Raw genomic sequence first — 15,776 nt, 5'->3', positions numbered from 1 at the left:
AGACCTATACATCTTTGCAAAAATGATCATTTTTTTTAGAAAGTCGTATCTTTCAGCACTATTATCCAACAGTTAATATCCTGTCTTAAAAGTACAATATACATTGCGGATGGAATCAGCAACTTGTTTAGCCATGAGTGCCATCAATGGAGCAGGAGAGAGAATAAAATTTAAAGAATGAAAAAGAGGAAGAGAAAGGAGAAGGAAAGGGAATTAATGGACATTTGAAGGCAGACAGCAAGACGACGTACTTCCAAAGTAGTTGTGTTTCATTCCTCGAGAAGCACCAAACTGTATCACATACCCCATCAGATATTTGGTCCATAGTTGACTTCTTCCTCTCTGGCTATCTATACTCCAGACAAACTGAAGATCAATGGAAAGAAGAATCAACACTTTAATATAAGAATGTAAATAAATATAAAAGCTGAAGCAGATCCTGCCAAATGATATATCACTTGGTAAATCATGAAGGTGCAACACTCTGCCAAGAAGGAACATTTCAGTTAGACATCACTCAGTGAATAACAGAGAGCCGACAATGGCCATGTGTCCGTTTGGGGCCATTTCCAAAGAGGGTCAAATCTTGAATGTGTCCAGATAGTCCACCCATAGCACTGCTCCCAGAAGCTATTACAATAGCTCCCTTTCTTCCCAGCAAAAAAGGCTAAATGACCACAGTGCTCTAGATGCCCAAGACTGTGTGTCCCTGTGGAAATGAATGAGGACTCACAGTATCACCCTCAACAGCTTCCTTAAGTGTGCTATGTTCTTCACAGCAACACTTTAAGAGAAGTGAGGTAGATATAATCTCCCCACAAGCCCCCACAAACCTATTTTTTTAAGGTGAGGAAATTGGGAAGAAGTAAAATTTAGTAATTAAAAGCACAGACTCTGCCCCCAGGCTACCTAGATTCAAATAATTTGTCTGCCACTTATTACCTGTGTTACCTTGGGCATATTAACTAACCTCTCTCTACCTTAGGTAACATAGGAATAATAATAATAATAATAATAATACCTATTCATAGGTATTACCTGTAACATAAGAATAATAATAATAATACCTATAACATAGGAATAATAACATAGGAATAATAAATACTAAATAATAAATAACAAATAAATAATAAATAATAATACCTGTAACATAGCAATAATAATAATGCCTATTCCATTGAGTTTTCATGAGGATTAAAGGAATTTTTTTTAAGTTTTTAGAACATAGCATATAATATGTGTTCAGTAAATGTTAGCTATATTATTTTAAATCTTTTTAAATTTTGCCATATAATAGGCAGAAAATGGTAACCTGTTTTGTTTTAATTGGCTTTTTCCTGATTGCAAAAGATGATCATGTTTAAATCATACGTTTATAAGCTATTTTTATTCTTCTTCTTTAAATTAACTATTCATGGCCTTTGCTCATTTGCCAACTGATTTGTGAGTCTATTATTTATTTAAAAGTACTCTTTGTATATTACAGATACTATTTCTCTATTTATTATATAAATAACAATCATTTTCTTCCAGTCTGTAGCCTCTTTTTAGCTTTATTTTGCCATTATAAAAGTTTGTCATTACAGAAGTTTGTAACTTTTATGTAGTCAAATCTGTCTTTTCATTCATTGTTTTAAATTTTATTAAGATCCACTTTTACATTTATTGTGATGATCATGTGCTTTTAATCAAAGAAGGGAATTCAACTAATAGAATCCCTAATAATCTTTGTATTCTTATAATGATGTCATCTTGCTTACTGTATATTATATATACACTATATTGTGTATATATATATATATCACTCATGTGACACTGGCTATATATATATCTATAGTGTTCTAATATTCTGTTTATATAGGTATAGTGCTCTACATATCAATTTTTTTGATATATTTTTCTGTTTTTGTATCATATATGTCTATAGATAATTTTATAAGTTTTTTGTTATTTTCCATTCTTCAAAAGCCTTTATATAACAAAGAAATTATTTGTTTTTTTAAATGATTTCTAAAACTTGCCTAAGAAAACAATCTGGATCTGGTGTTATTTGGGAGAAAAAATACTGAATGTTCTTCAATATCGTTTATAGTTATCAGTTTTAATGATAAACGATTTCCTTAGAGTGAAATCTTGACCACATCTAATAAAAATGACATGTTTCATAAACATTAACATAATGTTAGTTATTTTTTAAAGTATGAGTAAGAGTTCTATATCAAAGAAAGCTCAAAATAGTCAAATAAGAATGAATAAAACAAAAATAATCTGAAATAGAACCTAGAAACCTAGAAATAACCAGTTAGCTTTTATAATCAAAGTCTTTATGAATATAAAAATTAACACAAATGACATCAAATCACACCTCTGTCTTTTAACCTGCCGGTGCTACTTGATCATAGTTCATAATATCTGTCTAATTCATTTTATATTCTTCTAGAACATCAATTTGATTAGCTGTGCTATACCACTGTTTATTCAAGTGTTTATCACTGGATATTTAGGTTATGTCCAATTTTCATTAAAGCACTAACATGCTCTATGAGAGATGACAAATACACACAGTCTGAGGACCTTAAGGACTTTTCCTAGTAGGAAGGGAAACAAACATAAATGAAACAAGATCAATTATTAAGGCAAAATACAATAGCTCAAGATAATGCATTCAAAACTGCATCTCTCTCCACCTTGGACAATTACTAGAAAGAAGAATAATGAGAAAATCACAGATGATGGCTGAGATGAGTCCACCCAACCATCAGATAAGGAACAAGACAGGAATATTTATTGAGCATGTCTGTGTGCCAGGCACTATGTTAAGTGCTCTTGTGTCCATTTTCTTATTCATTTAATCCTTTAAATGACAATAACAACAACAAAAACTTCAAGTTAGGTATTGGTGTTCCTATTCTTTTTTTTAAAGTAGAAAACCATGTCTCAGAAAAGTTAAAATCACAGCAACAGAACTGAAATTTAAATGCAAGCTTATGCTTCTCTAAAAATGTGGAACTTACTACAGAAGAAATTTTATCAACAATTACAAGTAAAATTAATATATCCATTGTAAACAACTTTAATTTCTTCTCTTTATTTTAAGCCCTCTCTAGGCCCAAATTGGCAAGGCCCAAATTAATGTGTGTTTCATTATTAATGCCTTAAAAACTTAAAGGAGACTTTGGTTAAATTTTTCCTGAGATACACACACACACACACACACACACACACACGGCTTAATTTTTTAAATTTTTTCCCTAGATATATATGGCTACATTTTGGAATTTTATGTATGCATATTCTCTATTAATTTTGCTATGCTTCATAATGCATGGCCAAATGAAGAGCTATAACATTAATTCACTTCTAAAATAAACTTAAGACCAATTATAAACATTTTTTCCAAGATGACTATTAGAGGTAATTTCTATTTCTTTTAGCAAGCAAGGCAAAGTAATATTTACTTCACATCTTCAGGCAAATGTATGAACTTTAGTCATAAATCCTTCACAAACCATTTCAGTACAATCCTTCATACTCCTTTCATAATCCTTTTGTACTCCTTCTATATGAAATTCCCAGGAGATACTCAAAGGCTGAAATTCATGCTAAAACCACTGGTACAACTTGCATGCTACATAAAAGTTATGTCTAGCCTATGTCATGCAATGTCAGAGCACAGTGAAACACTGGAGAGAAGCTGGATTCAATGTGGAGTGTTCCCAGTGGCAAGTGAAGCCATCCTGAATTTGAAATTCACATGGGGCAGTGTGAAATGCACATTACAGGCCCCAGTGGCTCCCTATGCAATTATTAATACAAAAGAGCACCTCTCTTCTGCTTACCAAGCCAGAGAGTCTTTCTCTCCATTCCATTTCCTTATCCAACTTCTCCAGAAAAATCAAGTCAAAAAAATAAGACAGCAAATATAAAATTAACTGAATTCCTCCAATTTCTAACTCTAAATTGTCCACAGTGCTGATATGTAGCAGATACTAAATTAATATTTGCTGACCCTTTTGTTAAAGTTGACGATAATTACTTCATTTGATCTTTAAGAAATCTTCTAACCTTAACTCTCTGTCTTGATCATTTGTCTCCTTTTAGTTCTTCTCTATCATTCATTCATAACTGCTACTTATCTTTTGCATTTCCAAGCTATTCCTTCTCAACTCTTTAAATGTGCTTTTATATCCTGTACTTCTCTTATCTTTGTCTCATACCTTGCTCAATTTACCATTTTGGGAGACTTTCCAAAGCAGAACAAAATTTGTTCTCACTTCCTCTGCTTCCTTAGCTGCCAACTTATGTTCCACTAGGGCAATAAGACCTTCCACTATCATTGTAACTTGGGCAAATTTAGATAACAAATCACACTTAAATATCCTCTCCTAGTTTTCCTTCCATGACTTAGTTATCCATGTGGGACCAATTTTTATGTACAAAATGAATGTGTTTCCTCTTTCTAGATCGGAGTTATAATTAAAGAACAGCACACAGTATCCAGCTGAGAGGTCTAGGTTTAGAAAAGTCAGAGTCAGAATTTACCACCCCACAAGCTCGTCTGGTCCAACTTCCTTCTCATCTCTGTTTTCCTGCCACCCTCCCTGAACCAGCCCACTGGCACCTGTTGCCATCAAGGTCAGAAACTGTAGCTCTAACCTTGCCCAACAGTGAACTCTGGAAATTTCTATTGAGCAGTTGCAGCCAAGTGATGACGTGAGCTGTTCCTTCCAATCCTCTTCTGCCTTTCAGGAAGGCAGAAAACTTGAACCCCAGTAACTTCTAAATCCTTCTTTTTTTGGTCAAATAGGCACTAAGTTTGCAAATAAAAAACCAGAAAGATATAGAGAAGACGAAAAGTATATCCCAATATCAACTTCATTTCTTAATCAAGATATTTGGATATATCAACTTGCACTTGCACAACTATCACTTTGCACTCCTGTGAGTAGCATTAAGTGTCAACTCCTCAATGCTCTCAATAAAGCCTGTACATCCTTGTATTATATAATTATTTGCTTACATATTTTTATTCTTCCTGTCTTTCTCACAAATATGATGATATAAGAATAAATACAAAGAAAGCCACAAAAATCAATTTTTCACATAAAACAAGATCATTCCAGGATTGAACTTCCAGGAAGTAACTGGAAAAAGAGAAATAATAAGTATTTGGACATTAGAGTCAGATTAATTTTACTTCTGTTTGAGTGCAAGTCACTGTAATATATAAAATTGCTGATCTCTTGTATTATCTGTTGCACAAGTATCTATTGGGCACTTAGTGTAATGTCAGACTAAGCCTTCTGGGCAAACATATGAATATAAGATAGTCCCTACACTCAGGAAGCTCACAGTTTAGTGAGAAAGCCATGTAAGCAAATAATTACAGTAACATATACAATAATGCAGAGAGGTACAGGCTTTCTTGAGAGCACTGAGGAGGTGGCACTTAATGTTACCCATGGAGATTGTGAAAGAAATCATCACAGAACAGACAACATTTCAATCAAGTCCAGATGCATCAGTAAGGCTAATGTGGTGAAGTTAGGAAACACAGGAAGGGAAAGGCATTTCAAGCAGAAAGCCCGGAGGTATAAGAAAACATGGCAATGTCAAGTGCCTGGGCACATGAATGGCCCTAGAGAGTCTAGGATCTTAGTCCTCAAGGGATCCTGTGTCATGCTAAGGACTTGGGACTTTAGCCTCCCCACAAGTGATTTTGAAATTCTACCTCTTGGACTTAGTTAGAGATTAATAATTATAACAATAATTAAAATGATAATAGCAAATATTTATCAGACAGATAGCAGAGATCATTTTAACTATTTTAAATGTATGTTAATATTTAATACTGAAAAGGACCCTATAGAGTAGGACCTATGACTATACTAACTGTATATGTAAGGAAACGGAGGCTCGGAGAACTTGTACTGGGCTGGAAGCAGAAGAGTGAAAAAGGGGACTATTTATATGGCAGGTTTGGTGGCGAGTACACACTTGCACCAAATGTTCCACTGCTGAACAAAAGATCTTGTCTGAGAAGATGGAAAGACATTGATCACAGATTCACAAAAGCTGTCAGAGGAAACCCCTGGTTTTTCATATTATTAGTCCCTCCCCCACACCCCATTTTTAGGATGAATATAAGGAAGAAGGGAAGGGGAAGTGAACAATATAAGGAAGTACTGACATCTCCAACAGGTTGTTTCTGGAGTCACTTTGCTGATCCTCCACTCTGCCCCTCTCCTACAAAGTGAGTTGTCAGCAGGAAGAGGGAGTCATGTTGGAGCATTTGCTACATGCTAGACCTAACCTAGACACCTCACATGTGTTTTCTCATTTCATCCTCACAAAAGCACTGTCCACAGCCTGCTTGCTAACCCAATTCACAATGAGGGAATTGATGTTTTAGGAGGATATATGAATATATATTCTTTCCTGTCATACTAAGCATAACCCTCATCCAACTTTAATTTTGGGGGGGTCTTTGTGCTCTCAGCCATTCCCGTCTAGATAACAGTGCTGTTTCACAAACCTGTGGAATTTCTTATTGCAGAATCTCTGAATTAAAAGCTAAGGTGCTTGGTGATTATATTACCTCTCCCTTTCTCTTCTTTTAAATTTTATATATCTATGTCTAACAGTAATCCAACATTTATTATATTCCAGGAGTGCTTCCAAAGCCCTTTCTATATATTCACAATGATCCTGAGAGAGATACTATTATTGCTCAGTTAGGGATGCTGACACACAGAGAGGTTAAGGAACTTGCCCAGAGTACACATAAGAGGAAGAATGAGGGTATGAACCCAGGAAGTCTAGTTCCAGGGTCTCATCAAACCATCTCATTTACCTGGTTCCCATCCTGCCTTTCTGCTGCCCTGTCTCAGTGTCCTTTGCTCGTTCCTCCTTGGCTCTCTACCTTCCAGAAGTTGGAGTGACCCAGAGATCAGTGTTGGATCTATTCCCTATACTGAGTCCTTAAATGATCTCAACCAGTTTCACAGCTTAAATATCATCGCTATGCTGATAACTTCCAAGTCAATACCTCCTGCCTGGAACTCTCCAATGAAATTAAGATTCATATACCTACCTGTCCATTCAACTTCTCCATGTGGAATCTAAAAGGCATCTTGAAATCAGCATGCACAAAACCGAGCCTCTGCTCTCCTTCTATAAACTCATTACTCCTCAATGCTATTTTTCCAGCTACGCAGGCCCAAAACTGGGTACCATCTTTGACTCCTTATTTTCTCCAGGACAACACATCTAATCGGTCTGCAAAATATATCCAAGATTCTACCACTTTTCACCATCTCCACCACCACCACTCTAGTCCAAGCCAGTATCATCTTTCACCTGGATGTTGCAGTGGCTTCTAACTGGTCTCCCTGCTTCTCCCTTTGCCCTTCTACCAACTAGAACCAACCAGAGTGAGTTAAGTAAGGCAAGTAAGCTACTTGCCTCCAATACAAAATTTAAGGTGGCACCAAAAATCTCAGTAATCATAAATGATATTTTAACACAATATTTAAAAAAAAACCCAATGCAAAAAATATATAATGAGCAAAACAGAAAATTTTTAAATAAAAACAGGACCAGGTCCTGTATTTGCATTACTTACCTACCATCCCTCCTCCTTGCTGTCCCAGCCCCGACCGGCACCCTTCCATGTATTTCCAACAGTCAGAGAGTAATCCTGTTAAAACATAAGGAAAATGAAAATGTTGTCAATGCTCTGGCTTCACATGTCAGAACAAAAGCCAAAGTTCTTACTGTGACTGACAAGATCCTTTGTGACCTGATCAGACATTATCCCTCTGACCTCAACTCCCACTTCTCTCATTCTCTCAGCTCCATCCTCTACCACACTGGCCTCTTTTCTAATCCAACAATAAGCTCCCAGCTCAGTACTTAATCTTGCCAGGACCTCTATCTAGAATGCTCTACCCCAGATATGTCCCTTGCTTCTAGGTTTCTTCCCAAATTCACTCTATCAGGACCACACTATCTGTTTGCCCACTGACAAACACACACTTCATATTCCTCTTCCACTCTTGGCTTTTTCTCCTCAGAAATTGGTATATTTTACTTATTTGTATTGGTATATATTAGTTGTACATATTTGGGGGTACATGTGATATTTTGATACCTGTATACAATGGGTAACCATCAAATCAGGGTGACTGGGATATCCATCACGTCAAACATTTATTCTCTCTTTGTTTTGTGAATATTTCCAATCTCTCCCAGCTATTTTGAAATAGTCAATAAATTATCATTAACTATAATTGTACTGTACTATCAAACCACTGTACTATCAAACCAAAACTTATCCCTTCTATTGCTAATTGTATTTTTGAATCCCTTAACTAACTTTTCTTCATCCCCCCTCCCCTCTTCCCTTCCCAGTCTTTGGTAACCACCATTCTATGCTTTCTACCTCCATGAGATCTACTTTTTACATTTTATTAATTGATATTATTATTCTATCTCTCCCACCTATAAAACTCCATGAGATGTTTTGGGGGAGGGGTCTCTTTTGTTCTTGGATACATCCCTAATATCTTGAAAATTCTTAGAAAATAGCACTCAATCAATAATTTTTAAAGTAATAAATGACACTCAGGAGTGCTTTCCTCTCCCTCTAAGCATCTTAATGCTTTCCCTATATTGATTTTAAATTCTATTGCCTCAATCAATTACAGTGGGGGCTACTCTTTTACTATGCAGTAGTCTCAGATCTAAAGAATTGACAAAGTGCTAAGTTAGAGAATGTATTGCAGAACCTTTATTTCAAATTAGCCAAGGTTTTAACAAAAGTTTGACTTGCTTAAAAAAATATTTATCTGGTATTCAAGTTCACCCCATAGATTAGGTCAACATTGAGAGAGAGGATTATTTTGAGAAATAAAAATTAAAGATCAAGTGTCACTCATAGCAAATTCTGAATGTTATTTCCATGTCCTGATTTCTAATGATTTGGGACTATATTGAGAAGTTACAGATTTTCTCAATAACTTCAAAGTGAATTTATATGTGATCAAAAGGCCTTTCTGATGTCAAAATACCTTTAATAACCTTTACTAATTATTAACTAAAACTAAAGGTAGGTTTTGCAAATACAAACTTGTCACGTCATCATGAACTATTACTTTTTTGATGGAAAAGATGAGATTCAGCAAAGAGCAAATCTACAACTTGGCCAAAGACTATAAACTTTGCCTTCAAAGAGCTGTAATAGATACATAAATAATCCCATCAGACCCCACCCACAGCCTTCCTGCTCTTGCAGGTAAATTCAGCACACTGAGATAGTTTGAGAATGTCCTGATGAAAAGGCAATTTTAGTAACATTTAGGGAAAGTGCAAGAGTTCAATTTTTGTCTTAAAGACTAATTTTCTTAGTAAATTTTCAAAATGTCTTTGTCTGTTTTAAAAGGATTTACATTATTTCATAGAGATTTCTATGACTATATTCACCAGCAATTTAGGATTATAAACTGAATACAGGTCTCAGTTTACGCCTAAATTGTAGTATCCACAGAAAAAACATTTACCTTTTAAATGTATCAGTAAAGCTGCTTTTCCCAACTTGGATTACAACATGTATTAATATATCAAATCACTACTATCAGAACAAATCTTTGTCTTAGCCAAGAGACAAATGCAGGACTTTTTTAAAAAAGAAAAAGCCACTGCCTTTTGCAAAGTGTAGACACTGAAACTAGTATGTTAACTTATTGAGTTAGCAGACTGCCCATAAAACACAATGCCCTAAAGCTGGGCACAGGATATAGCTGGCATACAGACAACACTAATGATATACTTCTTGAAATAGTGAATGAATACAAACTGAACTGACCTGGGTCAGGAACAAGCAAGAATTATCAGAAAGATCAAAGGCAGGCCATGCTTATATGTGGAGGATGACATTGGTCTGTCCCTATAACAGGTGAATAAATAGTCTCCCTCTGGAATCTCACATTTTTTCCTTTGTTTTTCTAATATCAATACTTTCTAATAATAATACTTTCTAAATGATGCTTGTCTGTTAGTTTGAGGACTTTTTAAATTCTACTACTTTAGTAATAAAATACTACTATTATACTATCACTATTATTACTAATACTAGTATTAATAGTCCCAATAATCTTGCTATTATTACTAATAGTAATATTCTACTACTATTCCTTTACTTAAGTAATAGCAATTTTAGTAATAGAATACCTTGATACTTCGATTTTTTTGAAATGATCACTTTGGCTTCATTATTTTTCTGTCACCCAATGTTTGATCCAGTTTCCTACGCTATTAATGGCCTATTCAATCTGAATCTTTAAATGACAACAAAACGCAGTATAGAAAATTGCAATGTGCATGACATTGAAAATTTTCAAAAGGACCTATAGTCAAATATATGAGAGTTGCATTTTGATTCAAATCATTATAAAACACATTTCCTATGTCCTGGTCAGCAGAGCACAGTAAGCAGAGTGAAGACCCAGCATAGAACCTTCACTGCACCACTCACACTCTAACCCAGCAAGTCTGTGTCCACCTATGCAAATGGGAGCTCCCACGGCCTCACACCACCACAGCCTGGAACCTTCAGAATGGCCATTATCCGTGTCCTGGGAACATGTGCATTTGAGCAACCATCACATGTTAAATGTGGTTCCAATCATGTTCCCAAAATAGAAAGTATAGACAATGAAATAATGAAATTATACATTCCTGTATATAGACACAAACATGAACATATGTAAACTTTCAACATTTCTTAGGTTTTACAAAGGTTTTCATGGATGCTATTGAGTGTGTATGTGGCATATGATCTGGGTGTTAGAAGGCCCTTCCCACACTCACTGAAAAGCATCCCTTGTTCTTGTTTTTATCAAAATCCATGTCACATTTTTATCAAATATAGTAGTTTGCAGGATGACTTCTGTATATATGATGCCAGCACACTATGTTCTAGAAATCTATCTTCAGAGAAGAAGTAAATGTTCAGGTAACACAGAGAATAGAAAAAGCTCAGTCTCTGAGAGTTTTAATGCCCTACCTTAAGTGCCCTCTTCCCACATCTGTAAGGACCATCCTTCATATTCTTTTAATAGGCGTGTGAGCTAATTTGTTTTGAAGCACTTGATAACATCCTGAGATAAGAGGATCTGCCTTCTAATTGGAGAATGGGTATTATTTGGTTTTGACTTCTAAATTTCAACTAATATTGAACATTTTTTTAAAAAACTCCTTATGAGTAGGTTTAACTGGCCTCATTTGTGTGTAGCTGTGAGTTGCTTTAACCTTAATGACTCATTTATAGAGAACGTTTCCTGAAGATGAAGGACAAGTTTGGATTTGGCAACAGTAATTTACCTAATTTATCTTAAATTTGGTTTCAGTGAGCAACCCTAATTAACCTGATTTTTTGCTGATAATCACTCTCAATGGAATCAAATCACAAATCCGGGGATGGATTGAGCGGCACCCAGAAGGAAGCAGCCCTCCGCGCACTGGTCCAGCGCACAGGATATAGCTTGGTCCAGGTAGGAATTTCTTGCAACATCTGCTGAGACTCATCGCTAAATTCACACAGCAGTGGGAATATTAGAGGTCCTAAGATGTAAAACGTGAACAGTCATTTGTATAACTCTTTAAATGGATGTCCCTTTCCAAATGAGATAGAAATTGTATCATTTCAATTTTTGTAAGTGACCTTCTTTCCACTCTGGGTTATCAACTCAACCTTGTCATCTGAAAACAGAATGTGTTCACAGTCATAGGGACTATCACAAAAAGGCAGCTGGGATTTGCCATCCAAGGCTGTGAAGCTGAACCAAGCTATTGTTCAGGCATCACCAGTGAATAAACAATCTAGGAAATAAACTTAGTTTTCAGAGACATCATTGCAAATGTGGGAGGACTTCTAGATGTCGGGTCTTAGGAATTAACATTTAGTCAGCCAAGCTATTGCGGTCTGTTTTCTCAGAACAGCTACCCATCCAGTCTAGGATGTGGAGCACTGTCTATATGTAGCACTTTTGAAAAGGAAAATAGAAAAATTCACAATCTTAAAATTTTATAGAAAGTTCTTAATTACTTTATAGAGAGTAATTCTCAGACAATATCATTTAATTTAGTCCATTTAATTTTATTCTGGGTATTCGTTCTTCCTTTTCCTCCAGATAAAATTCAGGGCAAACTTTATAAGATGTCTATTTATAGACATGTTTTTATAATAATGACATGTTTTTAGACATTGGTTGTTAGAAATTGTCTGTATGTTGTCTTTATAACTTCTCTTAGAGAACTTATGAAGCATTAGAAAGTAAACTATATGGTATTAGATAAATAAATTCTTATTTCAAGAAATAATGTTGCTCTTTTTAAACTCAGAGAAAGTATTGTACTTCCTCAGTTATTGTCTTTCACTCACATAGTTTTCCAGGTACGTGTATGAATACAAATGTCTTATGTGATTAAAAACAAAATATGCAACAGTGTACTTCCATTAGATGCTCCTTTGTCAGACTGTTGCAAAATGTACATTTAATTTCTAATTAATCTTATAAATCATGGCATGCTTTGTTAGATATACCCTAATGCTCAAAGTTATTTGAGTTATTCTCATCCTAATGAAGAGTATTATCTAGGTTTTTTTAAGATTTAAAGAAGTTTCTATTATTTCATTCTTCTTAACTTTTTAAAGTTTCATTTAAGTCAAAGGAGATACTGATGTATTATTTAATAGTTTTTCAAATACTTAATAAATGTCGTTATTTTAAGATCATTAGTAAACTTTTAGATATTTTCATCTCTAAAATTACTATGCTTCAAAATGAATGACTGATTGAAAATTTTCTATGTAGCCTTCCATTACATAAGGGATTTCATAATCCATAAAGAAAATTATATAGAACTTTCAGTTTATAAAACAAATATGCTTAAATTTATTTTTTACATTTGCTCAGGTATAATTAGTTGAAAAGAGTTTTCTTTCCTTTTTAAGCAACATTTCCATAAATGCTATAAAATCAAAAATGTCTTTAAATCAATTTTTATTTTTAACTTCTTGGTATCTGAAACATTCATGCAAAGATAGTTGTAGTAGAAAGTATTTCAACCCCCTTGAAAAGCAATCTGTCAGTATTTATATGTAAGAATGTTCCCTTTCTTAAACTATATCTCTAATGATCCATTATATAATAATAGACATGTATAAACCTATCTAATGTGAAATTATTTATAATACCTTACTACCATAAACCTAAATGCATAAAGATAAGAAAATATTAAGTAAACTATGAATGTGTAATTTTTATACTCAATAAGCAGAATTTATAGAAAGTAATCCTAAAATAATATCAATTGTCCATTTAATTTTATTCTGGGTACTCATTCTTCCTTTTCCTCCAGATAAAATTCAGGGCAAACTTTATAATTTCTGTGGTAACTTTCAGATAATAAAAGATCATTTATTGAAAAATTAGTATGTCTAGTCCAGTATAAGTCCAATAAAAACGTAAAACATCATTCACCTACAGCTAGTTCCCCTTTCCAAGTATGTCAGGGTGGAGAGTGATTTCTTTTCCGTTTTCCTGCTTTATGCTTTACTCTTCCTACACCAGTTTGTTCACTACGATTTCTGACTTGGGGTTGAAGCAGAGGGAGGGATAAAAGTAACGGAGTGGGGAAGGAAGCTTTTACTTGGCTACTGGCATGAAGCTCTCTGGGCCTGCTAGGTATTTAAAGATTATGGGATACTGTGGAGGAGCCTCAGAGACATCCTTATTTCCACTGCTGGGAGTCTCTCACCTGGCTGCACTTTTCTTGGCCTCAGCCTCCCCCTGCCAAGCTCTTTTTGACACTCTAAGCAGCTTCTTGGAGAGGATGGAAGAAAATCACAAAATTCCTACATGTGGCCAAACTCTAGTCCCCTGGAAACACTCACACATTTTTCTGACCTCATAAAATCTGGACGTACAGGTGACATAAAGCAACTACCTCTTCTTGCCACCATCAAAGCAACAGGCTGACCCATTGCTCATGTTTAGATATTTCAGCAGCAAGTTACATCCTCTAGCCAAGTGTGTTCCCTAAACACAAAGGCAGGGAATACATATCAAGCTCTCTAAGTGGTTTCCTTGCTACTGTTCTCCCCGCCTTAGAGGCACTTCCCAATTTTTCTCACTTAATAGGAACTAGGACTCAAAACACAACAGCAGTTGTGTAAATTCCGAAACTCCTCTCAAACTCTCCAGTCTGTTTTCTAAGCTTGGGGTGTTGTGAGGGAGTGAAGAATGCAAAAACAGTTTCCTGCTACCTTCTCATCCTGCTTGGCACTCCAGTGACTTGGTTTTGTTCCTAAACCAGAGGCCGTAGTTAACAATAATTTATTGCGTATTTAAAAATAGCTAGGAGATTTAGAATGTTCCCAACAAAAAGAAATAATAAATGTATGAGGTGGTGGATATCCCAGTTACCCTAATTAGACCATTATACATTATCTGCATGTATCAAAATATCACATGGATTCCAATAAATATGTACAATTATTATGCATCAATTTAAAAAGTCCAATTCCACCTGGAAATCCCATTACAAATGAAATAGCATTCAGCTACTAAAAGTGACCATTTAAAAAATTCTGCAAATACAGAAAACTAGAGCACATTATTACAGCTATATAAGAAGTTTGCAAATAATTGTTTTTAAAAAAAGAGACTCAAATAGCAATAAAGATAATCTTTCTTCATTGTAAGACCTAATGTTGTGATTTAAGAACATTTGCATGGTAAAGGAAAAAACCAATATGTTATAATTTACAATGATTTCATATAAAGTACCCCTATAATATATGGCCAATCTACATGGTACTTTGATATTATATATTTAATAACATTTGAGAAATGTTAATGAGGATTTAGATCACAAGTTAATAGTAATAATAAAAACAGCAAAATAAATGTATTTGGCATTCCTATTCTAACTGCTTTATGTATATTAATTTATTTAATCCTTCCTACAACAACACTACAAGGTAGCTTATTAAGATTATGATCACCCCAATATCCTAATGAAGACAACAAGGCACAAAGAGATTAGATAACTTGTAGGATTGACAGGTTAGGATTCTATTGTTATTAGCCAAAATTTCTGACCGGATTTGGAGAACTAATAGTTTTGTTAAAACGTGATTTTTAAGATTATAATTTTAGAGATTAGCATGCCAGGGTATGCAAAAAATATTTTGTTGGACCCTAAATTTTGTAACATGATTCACTTTAGATAATATTTGTTAGCAGATATTCTGATACAATGACAATTATAACAGAACTTCTCCAGTAATATAGAAGCCTAATATTCCAAAAACTAGTTATCCAGACCTAAAGCCTCTAATCAAAGTGTGAATACATAATATAACTCAATCATTTTGGAAGAATTGGAAAATCTCTCCTGATTTTGGCTGCAAAGTGCAGAAAATCACACAAGACTTCAAGTTAGAAGATTTCTTATCTAACCTAGTCTCTACCACTTGTGAGTTGCATTATCCTGAACAAGTCCCTTAACCACTCTCGGCCTTAATTTCCCAGAAGATCAACTAGGTTCTACCCAACTCTATTTGCCCTGATTTTGTGATTCTAGTATTTTCTGAATCTAGTCATTGGTCAGCAAACTGGACTATTTCATTGAAAAAGTAGACCAAGCATGTGTGGAGACACAGCATTAAAACTCTTTGTAAATTGGGGAAATTGCTTTAGTCATTAATA

The 15,776-nt window shown here is 34.6% G+C and overlaps 1 protein-coding gene across 3 annotated transcripts in view; it reads left to right on the top strand.

Annotated features, from left to right (window-relative positions):
* A1CF (APOBEC1 complementation factor) overlaps nucleotides 1–15,776 on the top strand; it is an 84,947-nt gene that overhangs the window by 13,931 nt on the left and 55,240 nt on the right. For 2 of the 3 annotated variants that reach the window (XM_012762866.2, XM_012762865.2), the window contains exon 2: nucleotides 11,409–11,552. The exons of the other annotated variant lie outside the window; for it this stretch is intronic. In XM_012762866.2, coding sequence (XP_012618320.1) covers nucleotides 11,454–11,552 — 99 coding nt within the window. In that variant the 5' untranslated portion in view covers nucleotides 11,409–11,453. The remainder of the gene's footprint in view (nucleotides 1–11,408; nucleotides 11,553–15,776) is intronic. 3 annotated transcript variants of the gene reach the window in all.

The sequence above is a fragment of the Microcebus murinus genome, chromosome 14 (genome assembly GCF_040939455.1).
Source record: "Microcebus murinus isolate Inina chromosome 14, M.murinus_Inina_mat1.0, whole genome shotgun sequence".
NCBI lineage: Eukaryota > Metazoa > Chordata > Mammalia > Primates > Cheirogaleidae > Microcebus > Microcebus murinus.
The sequence above is the reverse complement of the archived record's forward strand: the minus strand, read 5'-3'. Positions and strand labels throughout refer to the sequence as shown.